The sequence below is a fragment of the Eublepharis macularius genome, chromosome 8 (genome assembly GCF_028583425.1).
Source record: "Eublepharis macularius isolate TG4126 chromosome 8, MPM_Emac_v1.0, whole genome shotgun sequence".
NCBI lineage: Eukaryota > Metazoa > Chordata > Lepidosauria > Squamata > Eublepharidae > Eublepharis > Eublepharis macularius.
This window is the reverse complement of record NC_072797.1, coordinates 23,596,217-23,621,233: the sequence shown is the minus strand read 5'-3', so window position 1 is coordinate 23,621,233 and position 25,017 is coordinate 23,596,217. Positions and strand designations below refer to the sequence as shown.

At 41.6% G+C, this 25,017-nt stretch overlaps 2 protein-coding genes across 3 annotated transcripts in view; one reads left to right on the top strand and one right to left on the bottom strand.

Moving 5' to 3' along the window:
- The window catches only part of WDR70 (WD repeat domain 70), a 131,463-nt gene extending 128,524 nt beyond the window's left edge, over positions 1 to 2,939 (bottom strand). For both annotated transcript variants that reach the window (XM_054987346.1, XM_054987347.1), the window contains exons 1-3: positions 2,866 to 2,939; positions 2,340 to 2,402; positions 1,090 to 1,173 (exon numbers count right to left, since the gene is read on the bottom strand). In XM_054987346.1, coding sequence (XP_054843321.1) covers positions 1,090 to 1,173; positions 2,340 to 2,402; positions 2,866 to 2,890 — 172 coding nt within the window. In that variant the 5' untranslated portion in view covers positions 2,891 to 2,939. The remainder of the gene's footprint in view (positions 1 to 1,089; positions 1,174 to 2,339; positions 2,403 to 2,865) is intronic.
- A 1,539-nt stretch (positions 2,940 to 4,478) lies between these two features.
- Positions 4,479 to 25,017, top strand: part of NUP155 (nucleoporin 155) — a 38,520-nt gene continuing 17,981 nt past the window's right edge. The window contains exons 1-18 of the mRNA XM_054987275.1: positions 4,479 to 4,705; positions 8,890 to 9,027; positions 10,074 to 10,170; positions 10,365 to 10,435; positions 10,801 to 10,893; positions 11,213 to 11,379; positions 13,749 to 13,854; positions 15,585 to 15,658; positions 16,062 to 16,153; positions 16,266 to 16,363; positions 17,127 to 17,279; positions 17,415 to 17,515; positions 18,701 to 18,871; positions 19,837 to 19,947; positions 21,202 to 21,296; positions 22,147 to 22,235; positions 24,039 to 24,101; positions 24,192 to 24,342. Of these exons, the coding sequence (XP_054843250.1) occupies positions 4,564 to 4,705; positions 8,890 to 9,027; positions 10,074 to 10,170; positions 10,365 to 10,435; positions 10,801 to 10,893; positions 11,213 to 11,379; positions 13,749 to 13,854; positions 15,585 to 15,658; positions 16,062 to 16,153; positions 16,266 to 16,363; positions 17,127 to 17,279; positions 17,415 to 17,515; positions 18,701 to 18,871; positions 19,837 to 19,947; positions 21,202 to 21,296; positions 22,147 to 22,235; positions 24,039 to 24,101; positions 24,192 to 24,342 (2,012 nt within the window). The 5' untranslated portion in view covers positions 4,479 to 4,563. The remainder of the gene's footprint in view (positions 4,706 to 8,889; positions 9,028 to 10,073; positions 10,171 to 10,364; positions 10,436 to 10,800; positions 10,894 to 11,212; positions 11,380 to 13,748; positions 13,855 to 15,584; positions 15,659 to 16,061; positions 16,154 to 16,265; positions 16,364 to 17,126; positions 17,280 to 17,414; positions 17,516 to 18,700; positions 18,872 to 19,836; positions 19,948 to 21,201; positions 21,297 to 22,146; positions 22,236 to 24,038; positions 24,102 to 24,191; positions 24,343 to 25,017) is intronic.

Here is a 25,017-nt window from a genome sequence, read left to right as displayed (position 1 = left end):
TCTAAGTTAGATCATGGCATGCAGAGGAAGCGAATGAGTAGAAAGGATCGGGCAAGAAAGCTTCAGGTCCCAATTCAGATGCCACAAAATGCACAAACCTGGGTTAACTGTCAGGATCATGTATGTGCGTGTGTGTTGTCGTCCAGTTGCCGCTGACTTAAGGTGGCCCCTGCTGGGGTTCTCAAGGCAAGAGACTAAAAGAGATGGTTTGCCATTGTCTTCCTCTGTATAGCAATCCTGGTCCTCCTTGGTGATCTCCCATCCCATGACTAACCAAGGCTGACCCTGCTTCGCTTCCAAGATCTGATGAGATCAGGCTAGCCTGGACTATCCTGGTACAAACTGAGAATTTTCTACCAATAAAACAGGAGACCAGCGGCACTATGTGAATATGAGCTCACTTCATCAGATAATAACTTTCTTTCCTAGTAACAGGCATTCTTAACCAGAATCCAGTTCCGGATAAAGGAGAAAACCTCCTGTGAAAGGAGAAAACCTCAGTGTGTTCAGGTGCTTGGATTCAGACATCCTGACAATCTGGAGTCAGCTGAAGACTTCCATCATCAGTGGCCGTGGAAAGAGAGTAGAAAAGGGAGAAGGAAGAGGGGGAGAGGGTATGAGTGTGACAGTTAGCCAGGTCCACACCCATCATGAACAATCCCTGGCCTGAAGTTATTCTCAGGATCTTCCCAGGCTACTTCTTGTAATGTTAAACTGAACCAAACCAGCCTGAACAACTGCCATGGACAGGAATTGAAAAACGGAAGGCACTAAGGGCAACTGAAAGCCAGCATGGTATGGTGGTTAGAGTGGCAGGTTAGGATCTGGGAGACCCAGGCTCAAATCCCCACTCTGCCATGGAAATTTGCCGGATGACTTTGGGCTAGTCACAAGCTCCAACCCTAACCTACCTCACAGGGTTGATGTGAGGGTAAAGTGTACGACAGAAAAATGATGTAAACTGCTTTGGGTCCCCATTGGAGAGAAAGGTGGAGTATAATGAACAAACTAAACCGGACAGAAAATTCCAAAGTTCGGAGCAATTAAATACTGAAATGTCTACAAAGTCTCCATATGAGATAGACTCACCCAGAACCTTCCTACTTCTTTCCACCGCAGTTCTTCGAGTTTGTTCAAACATTGCATTGAAGTCAAATGTTCGAGCTTTCTTTCCTATGTAATGAGAAATAAAGGTAAAAGTTAATTAAATACAAAGGAAAAAAACGGAATGAATGAGAACATAATATAGTACTGAAAACTAAGCACCTTACAATGATTAAATATAAATGAATGCAAGAATAGACTCATAAAAAAATAAACTTATTCCCGCATTTATCAGAATTTTAGGGCCAACCTAGACAGGACATTGGAGATTTGTGATAAAATCCTTAGATGTGTAGTTTAACCTGAAAAAGCTCCCACAAGACAAGAGGCTATATGGACCAGGAAGATGGAATGTTAATCCCTATTTTTATTTATTATTTATTTATGTCATTTATAATCCACCTTTCTCACTGAGACTCAAGGCAGATTACAAAGCGTGAAATTAGTACAATCAGTATCGGGAACATTTCCATGCAGTATCAAGGACATTTCCATACAGTGTTAAGGACATTTCCACAGCAATGTCATAGGATTTTGCAAAGACATAGCATTAGCAAGGATCCAATACAGAGTTGAAGAATTGCTGAAACAGAACATAATCAATTCTATGCCATTTCCATGACTGAAACTGCCTCCTTTTGGCTACTATCTGAACTATGGGGAAAAGACAGGCACATGCATGAGAAGCAACAACCAAACATTCCATTTAGAGGGCAGCTTGCCTCTCCTCATCCAGTAAGTAACATTATAAGAGAAAGGTGCCTTTAAAATTATTAAATTGAAACAGATAGACAATGTCCTACCAAAGATAGCACCTCTGGACACACGGGCCCAATCAGATGTGACCCACAGACCCTCTTAAGGAGGCTTCCTCCAACTTAAATGGTTTTTCCTTTGGATGAGGAGCCGCTTAAGTTAGAGAAAGGTTTCAGACTCTGCTCAGCAGCATGGTGGAGTACAGACCAACATGAGTATGTTCAGGCCTACCAGTTTAGTCTCCACATTCCCCTCAGCTACAGTTGCCAGCTCCAGGGTAGGAAATTCCTGGAGACTTTGGGGGTGAAGCCTGGGGGGATCTCAGGAGGGTATACTGCCATAATGTCTACCCTCTAAAGCAACCATTTTCTACAGGGGAACTGATCCCTGTCGCTGGAAGATCAGTTATAATTTGGGAGCTCTTCAGACACCACCTTTAGATTGGCAGTGCTCAGCTCACAAGACCTTTCTCCACTCACCAAAGCCAGAGAAGCCCATTGTGGCTGCTAGTTCCGGATCAGGTCCAGCCACCGGTTCAGCATCTATAAGGAAGCAATTAAAAGTTCTGATATATGATTCTGGAATTCCTTAGTATGGCTATCAGGTGGTTATAAATCCTAAAATTCTCCAAATGTGTTATGTGAAAGGATTAGTTGAAAACTCCCATTCCGACATAATATTTGGCTTACTTGAAGAAGCCAAACTTTACACTGCAGCTAACTGACAGGTGTCAATTCTACTTTCTGTAATGGATTGAAAAGTTTGGAAAACAGCTCTTACGACAAAACTGATTTACTGTGTGAGATTTAAGAACTGATTACGTAAGAATAAGAGCCGAAGTTTAGCCATCAAGAAGAAGCTTATCGGTAGGTTTATGCTAACTACATCCAAACTTTGCAAATGTTTATTTAACCATTAAAAAATTACAGAAAAGGCGGAAAAATTAGCTTTGCATCCGCGCCCGCGTGTTCCCCAAGGGAAAAAACCACCCGGGCTGCCTCTCACCGCTATCCGCTCCCGGCTGCTCCATCCTGAGACTCCCAAACTGTCCCCCTCGCCAGGTGCCTCTTCCTCCGGAAGGAGAAAAAGCCGAGGGGACGTCCGGAGGAAGCCCCTTCCTGTCGCCGGGGGGGGGGGGAGGGAGACCCCTGGTGGCTGGAGGAGCACAATGACCAAAGTGTAGCTTCTACCCTAAAGCAGAGCCTGTTATTCAACCAATAATTCAACCAATAATTCAACCAAGTCTCCTTGAAATTGCTGGGGTTTACTTCCAAGTCAAGCATAGATAGCTTTGGGGTCGGAAAGAGACGCGCTCGTTGTTTCTCGCTGCACTATAAAGCTCATGGGCGGCGCTGCCCCCTACAGTGTTACATCCTTCTAAATCCCGTTGAAGTTAATGGCCATCTGACGAAGAGAACTGTGATTCTCGAAAGCTTATGCTACAATAAAATTGGTTAGTCTTAAAGGTGCTTGCTACTGGACTCTTTTTGATTTTGCTACCACAGACTAACACGGCTAACTCCTCTGCATCAATGGCCAAAGGTGTAACTCTGTTTAGGATCCTGCAGGACTAAGGTCCAGTGGCACTTTAGAGACCCGCAAGTAGTCCCGTTAGTGTGTGGTTGCAAAATTATGCATGAGTCCAAAGACACCTTAATCCCTTTTATTCCAGTAGAAAAGAGCAAGAGACCAGTAGCATCTATAAGACTAACAAAATGTATTGTAGGATATTGTCTGAAGAAGTGACCTGTGGCGCACGAAAGCTCATACTCTACAATAAATTTTGTTAGTCTTATAGGTGCTACTGGTATCTTGCTCTTTTGAACTACTACAGATAGACTAACACGGCTACACATCTTGATCTATCCACATTTATTCCAGAATCAGAATTCTGAGTCACAGCTCACTTCATCAGATGCACGGAGTGATAAAAAACTCATGCTGGAATAAATGTTGTTAGTCTTTCAAGCGACACTGGATTGCATTTTAAAGGCTAACAACATTTACTCCAGCATTTATTCCTCTGATCAGGATTACACGGTTACTGGGTGGGGTAGCTGTGTCGGTCTGCAGTAAAGGGCAGGATTTGAGTCCAGGGACATCTTAGAGACCAACAAGATTTTCAGACTATGAGTTTTTGAGAGTCAAAATGTCTGAAGCATGGAGTTTTGACTCGCGAAAACATATCCCCAGAAATACTTGAATATCTGAAGAAGGGAGCCTTGGCTCTCCGAAGCTCATGCCTTGAAAACCTTGTTGGTCTCTCAAGCGGCCCTGAACTCAAATCCCGCCAATCAAACCGTATCTTTCCCCCTTTTCCCTGCAGGAAGGCGCGCCTATCCTAGAGGTACAGAATCTAAGAGCGACTAAAACTGCTGGTTAAAAAACACAAAGCTCCAAACTAGCGGTGTGATCCTATGCAGAGTTAAGCCAGTCGGAACCTTTTGAATTTAATAGGTTAGACTGGCATGACTCTACATAGGATTGCCCCGCAGAGCTCTGAGTGGCGCCGTCTCCGGCCCCGCGGCCAATCAGGTCAAGCGAGTACCGGAAGCGTCGCTAAGGCCCGCGGTGGCGGTTGGCCGCTCCTCTGAGTGGCGCGCGGGGCGTGCCGGGATTTGGCGCGCGGGGCTCCTTCCCAGCCGGGCCTGCCGCGGCTCTTCCTGAGGCGCCTCCGTGGCCGCGCCGCGCGTCCTGCTCGCCATGCCGGTCGCGCTCAGCCCGGCGGCTGCCCCCCCGGGCCTGCAGGAGGCGCTGGAGAACGCGGGGCGCATCATCGACCGGCAGATCCAGGAGGACCGATGCTACCCGGACCTCTCCGAGCTGCTGGCCGTGCCGGCGCCCGGTGAGCCGAGCGGGCATGGGGCGGCGGGGAAGCCGCGCTCTCTGGGTCGCTTTTCTCCCGCCGCCGCCGCTGCTTTTCGCAGTGTTTCATTCCTCCCCTTCTTCCTTCCCCCAGGCAGCGATAGGGTTGCCAACTCCCGGTTGAGAAATTCCTGGAGACTTTAGGGGTGGAGCCTGAAAAGAGTGGGGGTTGAGGAGAGGAGGGACCTAAGCAGGGTATAATGAGAACACCCTCAAAAGCAGCAGTTTTCTGCAGGGGAACTGAACTCTGTCACCTAGAGGTCAGTTGTAATTTCTGGAGATTTCCAGACACCACCTGGAGGTTGGCAACCGTCTGACCTTATGGCTGTGCTTTCCGTTTAGCCTGCTTGTTGCAGACTGCTTTTTCTCCTCCAGGGAGCTCAAGGTAGTGTACATAATTCTCACCTCCCTTTATCCTCGCAACAGCCCCATACAGTAGGTCAAGTTGAGTGAGAGAACTACTCGTGCAAAGGCACCCACACCCAGTGAGCTTTGTGTCTAATTTCTGGGGAGATCCGTGACTGAATAGCGCCACCCGCCTAGTTCTAGTTTAAACGTTGGGGTCCCTGGTTCACACATGCAGGAGAATGAATTGGGAGAGCTCAGGGTGGGGTGCAGAATGGCCTGCTCCCTTTGGTGAGCTTCTGCTTGTAATGGTCCTTCACATTTGAAAAAAAAACATATAAAAAGAACATTAGCACATGAGAAAAGGCTGTAGAGGTTTTGCTTTCTAATTATCCCAGTGAAATTTATTTATTTACTTTCGGTTTTTATTCTGCCCTCCCCACATTTCCAGCAGGCTCAGTCAGGAATCCAGTGGTACTCAGAAAACTTTACTCCAGTCCAGCACAAGCCTTTGTGAGTCAGACCTCACTTCATCAGATGCATGAAATGTGCACCGGGTAACAACTCCCCCTTCCCTGGTTTTCCGCTGTGGATACAAATGTGTCTACCTCGTGGATGCTATGCTTCATGCATTTGATGAAGTAACTGTATCTGAAATGCCAGTGGACTCCTGCTGCAGACTAATTTGGCTACTCATCCAGAATAATTATCATTTACATTTACTGAAGCTGTGCATTTGAAAACCTCTATCACAACATCAATGAGCTGCATAGGGAATAAGTACCATTTCTCTTTGAGTTCACAGGAGTGCTGGTTTTCCATCTGTAGGAAGCTTTTAACATAGGGAAACTTTACAAAAATCAGTCTTACACATTGTAATCTGACATGATGCAGGTCATTCTATTATCTCTTTTCCCTGTCTGTGTCTGTGTGCCGGACCATATTACTAAGATACTTGCATTTGTAGCCCATTTAGTGACTCTGAGGCACGATCTACATGTATGGTTGTGCCAGGTGATAAAGACCTTTCTGACTGTCACTCTGTTATTCGTTTAAATAGCCTGTGTTTTCTAGAATTTGGGGCGAATTCAGAAAAAAGGAGAACCGTGGGCACAATAAAGGCTTTTGAAATAAGTGTTCCAAGAGTTAATAGCAAAAAAAAATGCTGTCATCCACTGAAATTGATTGGTCGCTGGTTCAGCATGAATAAAGGCAAATGAAATTTATTCCATATGGAACTCATTGCCACCAGATGTTGTAATGCACAGGCGTTTTTCACATAGACAATTTCATCAAAGATAGGAAAATCAGTAACTGCAGTATCAACCTGCGATTATTAAAAAATAATTTCAGGTGTTAGTCTGTTGTAGTAGAACAAAATTCAAGCCCTGTAGCACCTTAAAGATGAACGTTTTTCCATGGTATACGCTTTCATGAGTCAAAGCTTCCCTGTTCATTGCCTGCCTTTGCAACGCTGGTCTTCCTTAGAAGTCTCCCACCCAATGATTAGCCAAGGACGACTCTGCTTAGCTTCTGAGATCTGATGAGATTAGGCTCACGTGGGCTGTCCCGGTCAGGTCTCAGTAGTCGTAGCTGTGTATAAAAGTGGTTTTTAATAATTATCCCACCTCTAGTTTATACTGTGCAGAATGCAAGTAGTCATATTCTGGGGTGACGCTTCTGGAGCGTCCTCCCCCTTGAGGCTTGCCTGGAGCCTACTTTACTTTCTTTTAGGTGCCAGGCTAAAACACATCTTTTAAGCCAAGCTTTTAATTAGGGGTTTTATCAGCTTTTTAATTGTCTGCTTCTGTTTTATGGATAGTTTTTATGCTGCTTATGTCTAATGGCTGGTTTTTTTAATGGCTTTTTTATAATGTGGTATTTTTTTGTTATAAGCTGCCTTGAGCAGGACTCTGAAGAGGCAACATAGAAATATTCTGAATAAATAAGGAGGTGCAAATGTTCCATATAAGTTCTACAGAAATAGTATTGTGCTTCAGCCATGGAGGGGAGAGTGCTGTCAAGTCATAGGTGCCTTATGGTGACCCCTGGTGGGGTTTTCTTGGCAAGAGACTAACAGAGGTGGTTTGCCATTGCCTGCCTTTGCAACCCTGGTATTCAGTGGACTCCCATTCAGTTACTTAACCCAAGCCAACCCTGCTTGGCTTCTGAGATCTGACAAGATTGGGCTTGCCTGGGCTATCCAGGTCAGGGCGCTTCAGCAGTAGGAATGTAAAATACTAATCTGATAAATGATAAGGATTCATTTACCATATAGATATTATTGTAAAATGTTCATGTTTCCCAAGGCTTGGAAAACTGACAAAGGGTAACCTGTGCACTTCGGAATCCTTTGTGCCTGTGGAATTTAGCGTTATTAAACTAAAGTTACATCCCTAATCAGAGCTGTTATTCTTTGAGGGTGGGGAGAGCAAGTAGTCCCATGGTGCTTCTTTCAGCTGTTGAAATCCCATAGTAGCTCCCTCTTTTTCTACCTGGGGAATGAATAATGAAAACCACGGCCACCACTCCTCTCAGCCCAAGCTCCCTCCGCTGTATTGTGGGGATAATAATACCAACTTGTTCACCGCTCTGGATGAGGCACTAATCTGTCTAGAAGAGCGGTATATAAGCACTGTTGTTGTTATTTTTAGAACCCACGTGTCAGTTGAAGTCCACTGATGCTTTTCATGTGTTCTGCTGTAAACGTAATCTGGATAACAGAAGACACTGTATCCGAGAAGCGTTAGTCACTTCAGTTAAAATACGGAGAGATGCATAACTGGGGGCTGCCTGACCTCTTCCTTTTTGGCAGGACAAACTATTGAAAAAAACAAATGTTATTTATGCTGGACTGTTTTTTATAAAGCAAGATGGTACAAGCATGCTTTTAACTACCCATTTGCTCATTTTAGGATAGTAGGTACTTTATCTTTTCAATAAGCAGTTTTAAACTAGAGATTTAAAGCTGTAATAGAACTTCTTTAGTGTAAGTGGGTTCCAAAATTGTAAGTCTCTTAATTTATCATCTGAACTCTATGCCAGATTTTCCTCTGGCCAGCTCTACAATTCTTTCTCTGTTATTCCCTCTCCCCAAATTACAAACTTCAGGTTCTTACTGACTGACTGACCAATGAATGCTAAGTTGTTCTGAAGGCTGAAAAATATTGTTCTGTTCCCAGCCTCCATAGCTGATGTTTGTTTTTGACCTGATTTTTTAATTAATGGGAAATATTTGTAGTTTTTGTTCATTGGATTACATGCCTTGTGGCTGTTATCTAACAGCCTTGATCAATTCAGAAGGACAAGCTAGAAGTTCTTTAATAAATACTTTGTTTTGAAGATTCCCCTGACTATCAGCAGTGGCTTGGGGTGGGGACATGGGTTTCCTGGAGTAAGGGAAGGGTGCTAAAGTTGGCTTCGTGTCTGGGGATACTTTGGATCCAACCCAATGACTCATTTTTGGATGAATGATATGTTCAATTAAATTTTAAAAATCCGCAATGTCTATGGAACACTTTCATATATTTTTATGACATGCATGCAGGTCCAGAAGACAATAAATGTGTCATGCTTAGAATTATGCTTACAGTTGTAAGATTGGTGGGTACTGATGGCATATCTTGTCAGATAATGATTGAACTGAGTTAAATGTTAAGGTCAGGTCCTAGGTTGTAGAGAGAAATATTGGCTAGTGGAAATATTTTGATAGAAAGTCTGTTAGGATTAAAATAAATTAAAGATTTACTGAAGTAATGATGTCCAAGCATTGTTTTCTGTTTGCTAATTTTAATTATATAATTTTCCCACCAATTACAGGCAGTCCCACGGTTTCTGGAATGTCAGATATGGATTATCCATTACAAGGACCTGGTTTACTTTCAATTCCCAACCTTCCAGAGATCAGCTCAATTCGAAGAGTTCCTCTACCCCCTGAACTGGTTGAGCAATTTGGACGTATCCTAATTGTAATGATACTAGTGAGAGGACTGTGAAATTCCCAGTGGGGGGTGGGGAGGGCAAAGGAGGAGCTTCACTTTTAACTGCAGTATTCTCCCCTTCCCAACCTTTTAAAGTCTTACAGTACAATCCTAAAAAGAGTCATTCCAGTTTAGGTCCATTGAAATCAGTTAGCTTAGACTGGAGTAGTTCTTTTCAGGATTGCACTGTTCGTCTCCTTCATTTATCTTGGAACAGGGAAGGTCTGTCACTTTCTGCTCATTCCTCTGATATGTTGCTGTGCAGCTGCTGTTGCCTTAAGCTCTCTCATCAGGCACTGCTTCCACTACCGCTACAGTGTCCTTTCTCTGTTCTGTGAAAAGAAGATTGGAAATGGGGCTGTGTGGCTAGAGTGGCCACTTCGGTCGTAGCCACCGAGCTCTATACAGGTTTTTTTTTCTCTGTGGAGAAATGATATACATGTGGCATTTCCTTTAACGGAATGTTTTAACAAATTGTGTATATAAGTTCTTTTCTATAACTTCGCTGATTTAAACTGCCATAAGACAGTATTTAACTGAGTATCTAGTTGAGTATCTTTTAGATAATATACATAAATGTATATTTAAAACATGGTCTAGTCTTGAAAATTATAACTGCTCTAACTTTTCAAAAGAAGTTACAGGTAGAGGTAAATTATTGGAATGTTTTTTAAAGGTTTAGAAATGAGATAGAAAAGTGAAAAAAACCCTCAAGTTTATTAAGTTCTCAAATTTCTTAGTTCATCTCGTTATTTTGACAGACTTAGCTACAGTATTCAGTTTATTAGTTACCAGTAAAGTCTCTTAGGTTTGACTTTTCCCAACTTGAATTTGCTACGTTCTTTAAAGATGTATTTGCTGTGAAAGATACACTTTTGACTGATGTTCATTTGCACTGATTAGGTTCAGCAGTCTGAACCTAATCGTACAAGTAATAAGAGTTGGTACAGGAATTGATAGCTTAGGACTTGTACATTTTCTTCATGTTAAGAGCATATTTTCCCTTAAATCTAAGCATTTTAGATATGCAGTGCAATTGTATGATGGGAGTGTTTCCTGAGATCAGCAGAGCATGGCTGACCATTGACAGTGACATTTTTATGTGGAACTATGAAGATGGGTATGTAGACAACAGAGTTCAAGAAATAAATATTGCTACATGGCATCTCATATGAAATTGCTTGTAAAGGACATAATTGACGCAATAATCTGGTTGCTGTATCATTTAGTATATTCCAAATCAGATGTCTTGAGAAATAATTACACATTAAATATTTTCTTTTTAAATTAATTTTTTCCCGTTGCTCTTTACAGGGGAGATCTTGCTTATTTCGATGGTCTCAGTGAAACTATCCTTGCTGTCGGTCTTGTAAAACCAAAAGCAGGTAACAGATTGTATATCACAATTCAGTTGATCGGTCTTAATTGTAGATTTGTGTGTACTATTTTATTTGTTAGACATGAATATTCTTGCAAGTTGAGCTTTCTGGCTTATCTTAATATAGAAACTAGCTCAGGATAAGAAATGCAGTGGTGAGAGAGCTGAAAGTATTATTTCATAGCTTGCTGTGGTTGATAGCTCTATATGTTACAGTAGCATATCCTGCATGCAGTTGCAGTCTTGAATCTTAATTATGATTAATCTTGAGACCATTGTAGTCAGTTATTTATGGATAATGGTTTTTGTTTGTGAGGATCTGTTGTATATGTATATATATTGACATTGTGTTGCCGGTTTCTTTATTTACAGGAATTTTTCAGCCTCATATAAAGCACTTGCTGGTTTTGGCAACTCCTGTGGATATTGTCATTCTAGGGCTCAGCTATGCAACCTTGCAAGCAGGTAACTAATCCAGTTTTAAAGCACAATTTACAAGCAGCTCTTTCTTTTGGAAATTAACCATGGGCCATTAAAGGGTGCAGTCCGTGGGAATTGCAAAATAAAGAATAGGATATTTCCCCTTAATTTTTGGGATTTCCTGCTGCACATTTTGAAGTCAGATTGAAAGAACCATAGAAAAATACACTGGGGTGGAATAATAATGCTTAAAGTTTCATAACCTGTGAGCTATTTCTCCTTGTTTCTTGAAACAGCTTCAGTTGTAGTATTCATCCCATTAAAGAAGCAAAACCACAATAAACAATTTTCTTTATTTAATCAGATTCTGGAGTCCTCAATGACAGCATGTCTGGTGGAATGCAGCTTCTCCCTGACCCACTCTACTCACTCCCCACTGATAATACATATTTGCTGGCTATAACCTCAACAGAAAATGGGCGCATTTTTTTGGCTGGCAAAGATGGTTGCTTGTATGAAGTTGCTTACCAGGCAAGTGAAATCTGCCAGAGCGGCATCTTTTTATCTGGGGCAGCAGTGTGGAGGAATAGGAGATGTTCTTTTTTTTTTTTTTACTATTTCCACTTTTATTTATTTATTGTATTTATGTTATTTATAGCCCTTCTTTCTCACTGAGACTCAAGACAGATTACATAGAATAAGTCAATATGATCAAGGCCTGGGACATTCAATAAACAACACAATAGGATATGGATTGCAGAAATTTGAAAACAAGCCGAAGTGGGATACAGAGCTAAAACAATGCTGGAACAAAATATAAGCAATTTAAGTGACATATTAAACTATGTGGAAACTACCCAGCAGGAGCATATTTGAAGCAACAGACAGTACACAGTAGTATAGTCTATAGTCCCTATCACTTTACCAGAGCATCTTTCTGAACCATTTCCTTACAGCCCAGCTCTATTACATATGTAAAAAAAAAACCCTCCTGAATAATTCGGTTTTGTATAGTTCGTGGAAAGCCAGGAGAGCTTTCCTGACCTCTTTAGGGAGGCCGTTCTGCAAGGTAGGGGCCACCACAGAGTAGATATGTATGGCAGCTGTTGATTTTGCTCATTTGCGGGGTGGCAGCTGCAGAAGGCCTTGTTCAGATGAGCAAAGCTGCCATGGTGGAGCATAAGGGGGAGAGATGTTCCTGATATCTGAGGGGCCACGGCCGTGAAAGGCTTTGTATGAGATGTATTGTCGAAGGCTTTCACGGCCGGAGAACGATGGTTGTTGTGGGTTTTCCGGGCTGTATTGCCATGGTCTTGGCATTGTAGTTCCTGACGTTTCGCCAGCAGCTGTGGCTGGCATCTTCAGAAGTGTAGCACCAAAAGATAGAGAACTCTCAGTGTATGAGATGTTTGTGTGTGTGATGTTGTGTCAAGTGTCATTAAATCACAACTGACTTATGGTAACCCAAGCAAGGGGCTTTCAAGGCAAGTGAGAAGCAGAGATGGTTTGCCATTGCCTTCCACTGCAGAGTCCTCCTTGGTGGTCTCCTAGATGTGTGATGTTACTGCATGTTTATTTGAAAGAGAATACTGAGTTTTGAAATGCAGAAATATAAACTTAGATAGTATTAACCAACCTCAGAGACATTTCTAAACTATAAAAACTGCATTGCAAAAATTAAACTCACTGTAAGTTATTAATGTATGATTATATGCTACAGTCCTTATGGCATGAATCACATGCTGCAACAAACTGTAGTTTTTAGTTGCGGGGATGGGCTTGGGGAAACCTCATGTTTCCATACTGTTTCTCCCCTTTGTGTGTGACCTCGAATTAATTGCATAGTTTGGGTTTTCTCCAGAGCAGGAACTCTGGTTTATACTCTGTCATTCAAACCATACTTTAATCCTAGCCTTGTGTGAGGAGGAGGAGGAGGAGGAGGAGGAGGAGGAGGGAATACACAAAACCAATGATTATACAGGCACAGTCCTGTAACAACAAAACCATGTTTCATCTGTACGTATGAATCATGGAGAAGTTTCTGTTATAAATAGAAAATGTAGCGGATATGTCATTGAACTGTGTTATGTAGCCTTAATATCTGGGTTATGTAACTGTTAACAGCTGTTTTTTTCCTTAAATCCTTGTAACAATTAAAATTCAAGTTTCAGACTTGCTTCTTCAGTGCACCTGTGGTTACACTTAGGTGTATTGAGCAGAATGTAATGTTAGCTTTGCAAAGACATTACACTGCTGTACGAAGTGACTATGCAATTGCATATATTTAGGGAAGTGGAGTTACAAAATTATAAATAATCTAGGCCTTGTATCCTCATAAAGTGATTTAGCCGAGCATCCAGGCACTGTTTTCCATCAGCAGTGTGGAGCAAGGTATAATAAGGTCCTATAATAAATGTAGCTCTATCTGTCAATAAGCGCTTCATAAAGATGTATGTAATGTTCTTCATACCCTGACCTGGATAGCCCAGGAGAGCATGATCTTGTCAGATCTCAGAAGCTAAGTGGGGTCGGCCTTGGTTAGTAATTAGATGGGAGACTTCCAATGAAGACCAGGGTTGCAGTTGCAGGCAACCACCTATGTTAGTCTCGTGCTATGAAAACCCCACCAGGGTTGCCATAAGTCAACTGACTTGAGGGCAGGATTTCATTTCAATTATCTGCATGTACTCAGACACACGTGCTTTCTCTCACTCTCTCATTTTAACAAATTCAAAATGTTTTGGTAGAACCGTCTGGTCTGGGACTCCCGCTTCTGGGGCAGCCATTTCTGATTTAAAATGTGTTTCTTTTTTGGATAATAAATTTGCTAATAACTGAATATGTTATGCAAAAGAACTCAAAGGGTTGCATTATTATCTCACTCTTTCTTATTTCTGTAGGCCAAGGCAGGCTGGTTCAGCCAGCGTTGTAGGAAGATCAATCACTCAAAGAGCACCCTTTCTTTCCTTGTTCCATCATTGCTTCAGTTCACTTTCTCAGAAGACGGTAAGCGAAGAGAAATCTAAAGCCAGAACAGTGATCGGTAACGTTTCAGTTAGGTAATAAAAGTTATAGGTGCCGCTTCAGAAAACTGAATGTTTTTATTTAGATTAGTGGTGCTCACATTGCAACTCATGGAGAGCCACATTTGCAATCACCATCAACCAAACAAGTCACATGACTACTGTCTCCCCTTTGTGCTGCCTTTCTGCTGCGTCCTCAGCATGCGGTGTGTGAGGTCGGATGAGGGAGTGAGACTGCCAGGGTGCCTGGAGGAGGACCTGCGAGCTGGGGAGAAAGGGGGAGTGCGCCACCACCACCACCACTACCACCACCCCACTATGGCTGGCTTGCTCTTTTCTTGGGTGGCTACCGTGGTGGCGATGGTTGTACTTTCTTTTCTCTGCAGTAAACTTGCTGTCCTCCTGGCAGCTTCCCCAGTGCTGGGATGGGACCATGGAGGTTGCAGAAAAGAAAAGGGTGTGTTGTCGGAGAGGACGGTCCCGTTCCTGACACAAGGGATACCTGCAGCTCTGAAATCTCACAGCTTACCCATCCTCCAGTCCCTCCAGGAGCAAGTGCTAATCCCAAGTGCTACTGGGCAACAACCTTGTCCATTTTGCTGCGACATGGCAAGGGTGCAACTTTGGGGAACAGCCATCGGCAGCATGTCAGACAGCCACATGTGGTTCCCATGCTGCTTAATGAGTCAGTGATTTGTGTCAGGGCTTGCAGCGGCCCCCACTGGGCGGGGCACCGGGCGGTCTGCTCCTGACGTCAAAGGGGTGCCAGGGATGCTGCAGGATCCTGCTCTGTGGAAGGAGGGGCGGTATACATCACCCAGGCTCCCTCTCAGTCCACTTGCTGGCCTGCTCAACCTGTGCCACTCACCCCCTCTGATCTCCGCCATCTCCTCCTTCATCCGCTCTCCTCCTTGCCTTCACTCCACTCCGCTCCATTACTCATACACAAATCCATTGATGCTGGGCGGGGCTGCCCATCTCCTCCCCCAGAATGCCTGTGGCAGCTCCACCTGGAGTCGCTTTGCTCCTGGCACTCCCTGAGCCTGGTTATTGCCTTCTAGCTGGTGGATAGGCTGGGGCGTGGCTCTGAGCTGTTGTGGCTGCTTCTCCTCCTCGACTGGTAAGGGCTCTGTTTGGGCAGTTGCTGGGTCCCATTCCCCCTGCCTTTGCCCCCTCCGTCTGCCCTGCTTAGCTCCCTATCTTCTCCCTGGAGGGTGGGGCTGGCTGGCCTTGCCCTGCCCCTTCCAGCCCTCTGGGGCCTTGGACCTTTGCCCCTTTCCCCTGGCACAGGCAGGTTCTGGCTCTGATGGCTGGCCGGGGCAGCAGGGCAGCTGCCTCCCGGCTGTCTCCCATTGCTTCCTCCTGGCAAGGCCGGGGGCTGTGCCCCAGACCCCGGACAATTTGCATACATAAATCTGTTGCTTTTCTTCAAGTTCCAAGCACCCATAACCATTTTATTACTAAGTGGTTTAATCATATAGTAAAAATGGTGCTATGGTAACCCGCTTGGAAAATAAATAATTTTTTTTGAACTAGGATTTGCAATTGTGTGTAGACAGAAAGAGAGGAGGTCAGATAGTGGTGTCTTGTTGCATTTTAGTAGTTCTTGTCCAACTCCTATTATGAATTAAAGCCTTTTTAAATGTGTCATCTCATCTATTAATAGGTTTTAAACAAAAAACAATTAAGTATTTTTTAAAACTCATTTTGTAGATCCCATCGTTCAGATTGCCATTGACAACTCCCGAAATATCTTATATACACGTTCTGAAAAAGGTGTGATACAGGTATGACTTTAGATATTGTGTTCTGGCTCTCTCATACGCTCACATTAGTTTCACAGTTCTGCTTTCAGTTCGAATCCAGTATTGCAAATGCATTTTCAGGGAGTGGGTCACCCCCTGAATTGCTTATGTGTCAATCTAGCTGAAATTGCTGTGACTGCTGTTTAGTCTCCAGGATCTTCATGTCTTCTACCTCTGTTAGGGTTCCCCTGCACGTTTCTACTGGCTCCTTACGTGTTTTCTTCTAGCTAGCTATTTACCGTGGAATATAACATAAACACTGTTTTTTCTGTTGAGAACTAATTTGCCTTCTCACGTATTTACAGACTAGAGATTGCAGGTTGGAGGAATAAACGCTCAATGAATTTATTTTAAAAATACTGACCATGGTATAATTAATTCACAGGTTTATGATTTAGGTCTGGATGGCCAAGGAATGGCAAGAGTAGCTTCCGTTTCCCAGAACAGCATTGTGTCTGCGGCTGGAAAGATTGCCAGGTAGAACGTCTACGCCAGAAACTGGTGCTCAGTCTGTCTGCCCTGCCTTACGGCATTGTTTGGTGATGAAGGCTTACCTGTGTTTTGAATGGCTGCTTTGGTTTCCTTTCAGGACTATAGACCGCTCTGTGTTTAAGCCTGTTGTGCAGATAGCTGTGATAGAGAATTCTGAATCTATAGACTGTCAGCTACTGGCAGTCACTCATGCAGGTGAGAGCACAGCAGCACCATCTCTTGTTGAATGCCATTTCTCTTCCCTAGTTCAGGCAGTCCTTGATTGATGGAGATGTGTAAGCATTTTTTTTAATTTTACTTTATTCATACCCCACCTTTCCCCTCAATGGGGACCCAAGGTGGCTTACATTATTCTGCTCACCTCCATTTTATCCCCACAGCATCCTTATGACTGACCTACAGACGAGAGGCTGTTTGCTGTAGGCAGGAGAGGAAGCCAAGGTGTGGAGAGAGAGAAAGTTGCTAAAAATTTAGTCTAGATCTTGATAGGGATATTCCGGCAGTTCTAGCTTACATCATTCTCTTCGCCTCCGTTTGATCCCCGGAAAGCTTGAAGGGTTGAATTGTGCCTGTTGATTTTAACTAAACAGCCAGTTAGTCGGCTGCTGGCTTCCAATAGCTTGTTTAGCACTGTCTTTAAATGAGGGGAATTAAGTAGTGTCTGTATTCTGAGATTGTTCAGGAATTAGTTCATATCTTTACATCTAGGCTGCATAACATCTCGTATAGCTCTGTGATTATTGCCCAAGAAGAAGGCGTTATGCCTGTTATGGAAAATAGATTTTAATTTTCTAGAAGTTCTGAAAAGCCTCTTAGGGTTTTTTTTCAAACGTTGATGAGACAGTTGCTTTTAAGAAAATGTCTTCAGTATTACTTAGTGTATCATTATTGATGAAATAACTGAACAGTAGCCAAACAGAACGTCCTAAAAGTATGATCACATCCTTTTCCTCCTTAGGTGTGCGAATGTATTTTAGTACGGGTCCGTTTAAGCATCCGTTTGCTCGACCTACAACATTAATGTTGGTTCACCTCCGCCTACCCCCAGGGTTTTCTGCTGCTTCTAATGTAGAAAAGCCATCAAAGGTGCATCGAGCTCTGTATAGCAAAGGTATATGCTGACTTTTTATCACTCATATAGTAAATAAAACCTTTTTTGTATGATAGAAAAGAATAAATTGTAAAAAAAAATGATTTTAAAATTTGCATCTCCTCTACTTGAACAAATTATTATTATTATTACCAGGTATTCTTCTAATGGCTGCATCAGAAAATGAGGATAATGATATCCTGTGGTGTATTAACCATGATTCTTTCCCTTTCCAAAAGCCAATGATGGAAACCCAGGTACTTTTTAATATTACTGTGGTACTGGTGTGAGAGATTATTTTTTCCCCAATAAGATTTTTTAAAATCTGAATATGCCATTCGGTTTGTTCTGATTCTATAAAATTTTACGCATTCCTCCCAATATGTCTTCATTTTGAATTCCTTCATAATGCTAGAAAATGCACGGACATGTCTCAGTTGTTTCAGTTTTCCACTATTCGGATATGAACATTACTTTTGTTGGGAATGGAGATAAAGCTGTAGATTCATTGCATGGTGAGAACATCCCACTGTTCACTGCAATTCTCATAGCAAATGGAGGCTTTCATGCCAAGTAAGGGAAGGAATCAGAACTTTTCTAACAGTATTTACTGGGAGGTGTTGGTACCAAGCTGCTTGCTCCCTCCTTCAAATGTAAATTTAAAAAAAAATCCTTTGGATCTACCCCTTGATAAAATTGTCTTTATCAGAAATATATCATGTTCAGCACTGGTTGTTGGCTTGGATAGCGTACAAGCTGTCAGTATCTCTAGTCTTCCTTACATTTTGCACTCTAGTCCTGTTTGATGTTCCTTACATTTTGCACTCCAGTCCTGTTTGATGTTCAGAAATGGCTGAGGTGCATGCGATGCTGACTTGTGCTGGTGTAAGTGTATCTGGCACCAGCACAGCAAGACATCCCATCTCATTAGTGGAAAGGGTTTAGGCAGCCATGCTGCGTGCCAGGAACGGTACAGTTGCCTGCTATCTGTGTCGGACAATTCTTCACACACCACCAGGATGAAAAGCCTACCTAGTACTAGCTCAAGACTGCCCTGTGAAACAAATTGTTGACTCTCGTAGTGCACAGTTTGATAAGTACAAACAGTACGAATGCTTCTCTGCATGCGTAAGTAGCAGGAATACAAAGAGCACGTTCTGCCTGCCCCACATCCAAAATATGACCCAAACCCCATAATCTGTATCTGTGTCAGGATGCAGCAACCCATTTTCTCAAAACTGGGAGAGCATCAAGCATACTTTTATTTAGGAGCCCTGGCTGAACCAAGAAAACTAGCCCAGCGTTGGGCATCAAAGGACAGAGTGAATCAGATGCTTGTGCTAGAGTAACCTGGAGTGGCAGCCATTGTAGCTGAAACATCATGTATGGTTGCAAGTCAGTCTTCCGTACTATAATTTCTTTCTCTTCAATCTTTTGTTCAGATGACGACACGCGTGGATGGGCATTCTTGGGCTCTTTCTGCAATTGATGAACAGAAAGTTCAGAAAATAATAACTCCCTTGAATAAAGACCTGGTTCCAATAACTGACTCCCCAGTAGTTGTGCAACAACATTTGCTACCCCCCAAGAAATTTGTTCTCCTTTCTGCTCAGGTATATATTTGATTAAAATATGAAAGCATAGTTGAAAAGAAGAAAAATGAAACTTATTAAATTCATATGACATTATCAAAGGCACCTAAACTTAAATAAATTCCACTAAGATGATTTTTTTTGGTTTAGAGCCAAATTCCTGAAACCATTCTCATTTGCTACCATTGACTCAGAATCAATTGGAATCATTTTATATGTGCAAAACCTCCCAGTCCGCTGCACTGATGTATATTCTTTTAGTTGCATAGTTACTTTTGAAGCCTTTGTGTTTAGAGTAACACTCAAAAATGTCATTTAGATCTTAGTTCTCTGTTACAAGTTTACAAAAATATGTTTGGTAAATAAAGGATCTTCTTAAATGTATGTGATGTTTTAGAAATGTAGTAATTGCTCAGATATTTTGATTTTAAAACACAGATGCAAACAAAAAGGGCCTGAAGACTCTGAGGATTTCAGAGGACGGTGCTTAATCTGTTGCAATATGAGGTGCTTTTGACCTGTAAATAAATACTCTATTTATGTTGTGTTCTGGACACACCCATGCCAATTGACAGTCTTTCAAGTGCTGTATCCCATAATCCTAAATATGTGTGCATGAGCAGGGATGCTTACAAATGGGAAGAATTTTGCAGCCTTTACATAACATAAATGTTATTGAATGCACTTAGAATTAATGAATCGTGGCACAGTGAATAGAGTTGGTTGAAAGCAGTAGACTTCCCAGAGGGCCTTGAACATGCCATTTTATTACAGTGATCAATTTCCCAGCTTTGCAAAGCGGGATTATTTGTGGCTTGCCTTACAGTGAAATACTAAACAGTTGAAATCAATGGGCTTAGACAGGAGTAACTTTGCTTAGGATTTAACTGTTAGTGAACAATGTAAGAACTGTAAAACACCTTGGCCAATAAATATATAGAAATCAACAATTTTTTAAAGTTAGATTTTGTTTTATTTCTCTTTAGGGGAGTCTTATGTTTCATAAGCTCAGGCCAGTGGATCAGCTACGGCATCTGTTTGTGTGCAATGCAGGAGGTGATGGAGAAGAGATTGAAAGATTTTTCAAATTGCACCAGGTAAGAATTGTTTAACTTTCTCCGAAACCATACTTAAAGTTGTCACCTGTATTTGAGAATAGATGCGTTTGCTTCATATTCTTTTTCATATGGTATTTGTATGATCTCATTTGCAACCTGCAGTGTTTGCCCCACATGCGCAAACAGGAATTCTTCTTCACTTACTGCAAGACAGGAAAAATCTCTGTATGTTTGCAAAGGTTGATTGATTTACCTCAGTTCTAAATAATGTTCAGGGACCTCTCAATTGCAGCCGCAAAGTTGTGCAAACCTTTAAATAATTCCAGTTTATCCACTTCATTTACAACTTGCAGAATACATTAATATGCCACTTGTTTACAGAAGTAGCAGTTGCCTTCTTGATTAGTCCAGAGATTCATGTTAGCTAGTATACTGTCTCCAGCATCCAAAGGCTTCTGCAAAGATTAAGAGCAGAGACAATGTTGATAGTGAGTCCCTTTGCTTGTCTCTAGGCTTTGATGATCAGGGAGCTACTGCCTCAACACTTAGCTGACATAAGTCTATTAGCAACCATTTCCTTCATGAATTTATCTAACTCTTTAAAGTTATCTTGGTTAGTGGCTATTGCCCCATTTTGGTATAATGTATTCTGTGAGCTAATTAAGATTGTGTTGAATAAGCAAAGCAGTTTTAAAAAATGTGAGCTTCTGAGAAATTCATGAGCATTTTTAGATATGGTGCTTCAAGAGTCACCAGAAACGTATGTTGATTTGTTGTAATTTCTGTTCTGGCTAATCTGCAGACAGACAAATTGAAGACAACTTAAGGATCCAGTAGCAGCTTCCATGGGCTTGATTTTTTCATAACTTTATAGCTAGCAGCAGTTTTAAGTTGATGCCAAAATAGCATTATTGCAATTTTTCTGTGAGCTTGAAAAATGCAACAAAAATGCCAAGAGACATTTAAAGGTCATCACGACATGGAATAGATTATTTCCAAAACACCTGTCAATGTAGTGTTGAGGGCATCTTTTCATTTATTCATGGCATATAGGCTTATGCAAAACTGGATACTTTCATGATAAATTTTTAAATTTAGTTTTATTCCGTAGTCGTCATCTCCATCCACTTCGGGGATGAATATACATGATATCTTGCAGCAACAAAATATTTCTTACAAGTTACCCTCCTACTACCCCAAATGGCTCCTGTTTTCTCATATATGTGTTAAAAGTATATCGCAGGTGAGGTTTGCCTAACACTTCATTGATTTTTAAAATGATGATTCTTATAGGAAGATCAGGCTTGTGCGACATGTCTGATCCTTGCCTGCTCAGCTGCTGCTTGTGATAGAGAAGTTTCTTCTTGGGCTACTCGAGCATTTTTCAGGTAAAATGGCCAATCCTTGAATTCTAGAGAGAGTTCTTTGCATCCCAATCTAGTTGAATGGTGCATATGAATTGTTAAAGTGAAACTTTACACAACACTTTACTACATAGTAGCTGATTATTACCATCTTTGTAATCGTATTATACTGTCTTGGTTCCATTTTGTCACTGATGATCTAAAACATGAACAGGCCTCTAAGCACTGCCCATGAGAACTGTAGCTTAACTTTTGTTAAGAAGACGAGGTAGGCATTTTTCTGATTTATAGTTGTAGAACGTGGTCTCTTTGTATTTAATTGGCAAGCACATATTGTATTTGTTTGCTATTTTGGGCAAGTGGTTTTTACACACTACCATTTTTCTATATATATATATAAAATTTTGCACTATAAGGGTTGTCGAAACACAGCGTACATGCAACATACCTTCATCAGAGTTCATCAGTGTTAAAATGAAGATGGCATCTAATATTCCAGCTTCTGTGTACTTTACTAACTAAATACATTCTTTTTCTACCGAGTGTTCACTTTTAGATCAACTAAAGATCATAACGAGTGGTCTCCATGCACATTCTTACTGCTATATCATAATATAGTCTAATGCGTCTATACACATCATTTCTATTTCTTTTAACTATTGTACTAAAGCTTCCATATCTTGTATTCTACCTCATCAATGATATTTAAGCATTTTCCATCTTACCGGATCCTAACTTTATAATCAGTCTAGAACAATATATCAATATACTATCTTATTCAGATTTCTGAAAACACACTACCATTTTTAAGAAGAATCTGAAAATTGGTTTGCCGGTATTGCTGAAATGAATTTTCTAATCTGTTAAATCTCAGGTACGGTGGTGAAGCGCAGATGCGGTTTCCGTCTGCCCTGCCTCCTCCAAGTAATGTGGGATCTGTATTGGGCTCTCCTGTTCAACCTAGTGAGTAGAAAATATATACAGCTGTGACCTATTCATTCTATATATTTCCTGTTCTTCTTTTGGCAAGAGCCTATACATTTTATTATTTATTTACTTAGGAGGTTTCTCTGTTTCCTTATCAGAGTCCAACTGAAGGCAGTTGACAGCTAAAATAATTTTTCAATGCAAAAAGCCATTAAAACAAGACCAGGGACATAAAATAAAACTATCCATAAAACAGACCTCAGACCATTAAACAAGCTGGAAAGAGAAAACCTTTAATTAATTAAAAGCCTGGGTAGCAAAGATACATATTGATCTGGCACCTAAAAGATGCTCCAGGTGAGCCACAAGGAGGAGGATGTTCCAGAGGCAAGGTGCTACCAGAGAAAAGGCCTTGTCTCTAGTTGCAGGTCTTAATTGGAGGGATGGACAGTACGGGTGGAGGCAGTCCTTCAGGTACCTTAGTACCAAGCCATTTAGGGCCTTAAAGGTAAGAACCTGCACTTTGAATTGTGCATAGAAACAGACAAGTAGCCAATATATTGTCGAAGGCTTTCACAGCCAGAGAACAATGGCTGTTGTGGATTTTCCGGGCTGTATAGCCGTGATCTTGGCATTGTAGTTCCTGACGTTTCGCCAGCAGCTGTGACTGGCATCTTCAGAGGTGTAGCACCAAAAGACAGAGATCTCTCAGTGTCACAGTGTGGAGATGATGTTGGCAAGCACCAATCCATATGCAAAATGGATTGGTGCTTGCACCAATCCATATGCAAAAGAACCTCCTCAGGATACAGTGAAGCCTCCCTCCATTAGCATTCCACACCCTGGGACACTCTTACAGGATGACTCAGCCCAAACCCACCTTCCTGAGTAGATATAAATTACCTGCCAACATCTTCTCCACACTGTGACACTGAGAGATCTCTGTCTTTTGGTGCAACACCTCTGAAGATGCCAGTCACAGCTGCTGGCGAAACGTCAGGAACTACAATGCCAAGACCACGGCAATACAGCCCGGAAAATCCACAACAACCAGACAAGTAGCCAGTTTTTATTTTGCAGTATTCTCTATACCTTTGCTGTTTCTTCCCTGAAGCTTTAGTAAGGTAACTGGATGTCAGAATTCCTTCACCAGAATACCTTTTTGTTGTGATTCAACTGTAAATTTACAGTAAATACATGCATGCCCTTGCCCTCCTCAAAGAGGAAGAAACTATCTTTGAATTGTTTGGCAGAAAAGTCAGCTTGTCCGTGCCCAAAGATCTCTTTCTCCCTCTCTTATCCTATTCTCATTCTTACATTATCTATATTGTGAGGTTTGGAAAAGTAAGAGCAGTAAATGATACTTGTTGAAAAGCTCGCCACATTTTTTTCTTCCTTCACATTCCTCAGTATAGCACAAATACTCCTTTCTCCATAGTTACATTAGAACAAAATTTGAGTCCAATAGCACCTTAGAGAGCTGTTGTGAATCAACATTCACCTTGTAAGATACTCGTGAAAGCTTATACCCCAGAAAATTTTGTTCTCTAAAATGCTACTGGAGTTTAATTTTGTTTTGCTACAACTGACTAACATACCTACCTGAAACTTATTTTTGTCAGTCTGAATTGTAAGCCCTCTGACCAGAGATTATGCATGATTGACGAGCAGGAGAAGGAATAAAAATCATATTACAAATTTCTCATATCTCAACCATTCATTAAATTGCTTGGTTTCAGTTTGGGTTGTATCTTTTTTATTCTTACAGTCGTTCAAACAGATTGATAATGGCAAATGTTTTCTATATAATACATATTGCTCTTCTTCCTTTCTGTTTAGGTTCCCCTATGACTACTAGTAGTCCCTATCCTAATCCAAGTTTTTTGGCAACACCAATGCCAGGTATTCCCTTTTTTTTCAAAAAGCATTAAAAATGTGGTTTACTTTTGGTATCCTGATTCTGTTGTTGCTAAGAAGGTGTTGGTGTTTCAGGTGTACAGCCTCCTACTGCATCAACACCGGCATTTGTTTCAGGCGGTCACATACCTCAGCCTGGCACTTCCGTTAGTGGCATGATGGGCCCAGAGATCGTATTTTCTGGCAAGCACAATGGGATCTGCATATATTTTGCTCGAATTGTAGGGTGAGTTATTCTTGGAAAACCAAGCATATGTTTGTGTGTTAAATGAGATCATGTTTGCATCTATATCATGCCTGATCCAACCAAAGTTAAGCACTTAAACTTTCTTTTGTTATTTATGTCTCATCTTTCTCCCCAATGGAAGAAACGGCTTACATTGTTCTTCTTTCTTCCATGTTATCGTCACAACAACCCTGAGAAATAGGCTAGGCTGAGAGTGTGCGACTGTCCCCATATCCCCCAATAAGCGTCCATGGCAGAGGTGGGATTCCAACCTGGCTTTCTCAGATCGTAGTCTGACACTCTAACACACCCTGCTGAGTTCCATTAATTTCAGTGGGAGAGAACTAAACTATATCTCCAGCCCACTAAATGGAATTTAGTGGGCTGGAGATATAGTTTAGTTCTCTCCCATTTAATTTTTGTATTCGTATTTATATTTTTAAAAAGTATTGTAATCTTAAACTTTTGGATGGCTGTTAGGAGGTAAAAAGCTCCATCTGTTTTTTGTACTTACAAGCTTAGATTTTAGGTACAAGGGTACAAAAAATGATGTGCAAATTGGGCAGCCTATTTTCCATTCTGCCTATCATCTACAATAGAAAGCTTATTCTTCCGTAGAAATAAACATTTCACTTTGCACGGCACACTGAATTAAATACGTGCAGCTGCTTGTGC